Source organism: Papilio polytes, unplaced genomic scaffold (assembly GCF_000836215.1).
Source record: "Papilio polytes unplaced genomic scaffold, Ppol_1.0 DF822067.1, whole genome shotgun sequence".
In the NCBI taxonomy this organism is placed as follows: Eukaryota; Metazoa; Arthropoda; class Insecta; order Lepidoptera; family Papilionidae; genus Papilio; species Papilio polytes.
The window spans coordinates 5,529,468-5,529,903 of NW_013527137.1; the positions used below are offsets into that span (position 1 = coordinate 5,529,468).

The 436-nt window shown below is 41.3% G+C and overlaps 1 protein-coding gene across 1 annotated transcript in view; it reads right to left on the reverse strand.

Moving 5' to 3' along the window:
* The window catches only part of LOC106106885 (lethal(2) giant larvae protein), a gene marked incomplete at its 3' end in the record, with an annotated part of 31,652 nt that overhangs the window by 4,892 nt on the left and 26,324 nt on the right, over positions 1-436 (reverse strand). The window contains exon 18 of the mRNA XM_013287545.1: positions 24-75. Coding sequence (XP_013142999.1) covers positions 24-75 — 52 coding nt within the window. The remainder of the gene's footprint in view (positions 1-23; positions 76-436) is intronic.

A 436-nucleotide genomic window follows, 5' to 3' on the forward strand; every position in this document is an offset into this window, starting at 1 on the left:
GTCGGAATGATTCTCGGAGGGACTTTTTGAACGATTTCCGTCTCGATATCGGTGTGTCTCCGGCACCAGAATGATCTACAAAAACACATTAAAAACAGTCAAATTAAATCACACTTACGAGAATTATTACAAGATACTTATATAGATAGAGTTGGAAAATGTGTGCAGCACTTTCGGTGAGTGGTACAGTTAGTTTCAAAATATGTACTTTTGTGAGGTAACCAAGAGCGTATAATGCAAGGATTAGACTCGGCCAGTACAGTTGGTCAGTAGCGTTCAATAACTGGACTGTTTATCAACTAGCACTGTCTCAGCGCTAACTATAGTCAGTGAGTTTATACAATCTATAATTGGCCGGCGCAACTGTCCTAGTGTAAACCGGGCATAACGGTACAACGTAGTGTTGTGTGTAGCAGTGTTGTGTTGGGTAGCAGTG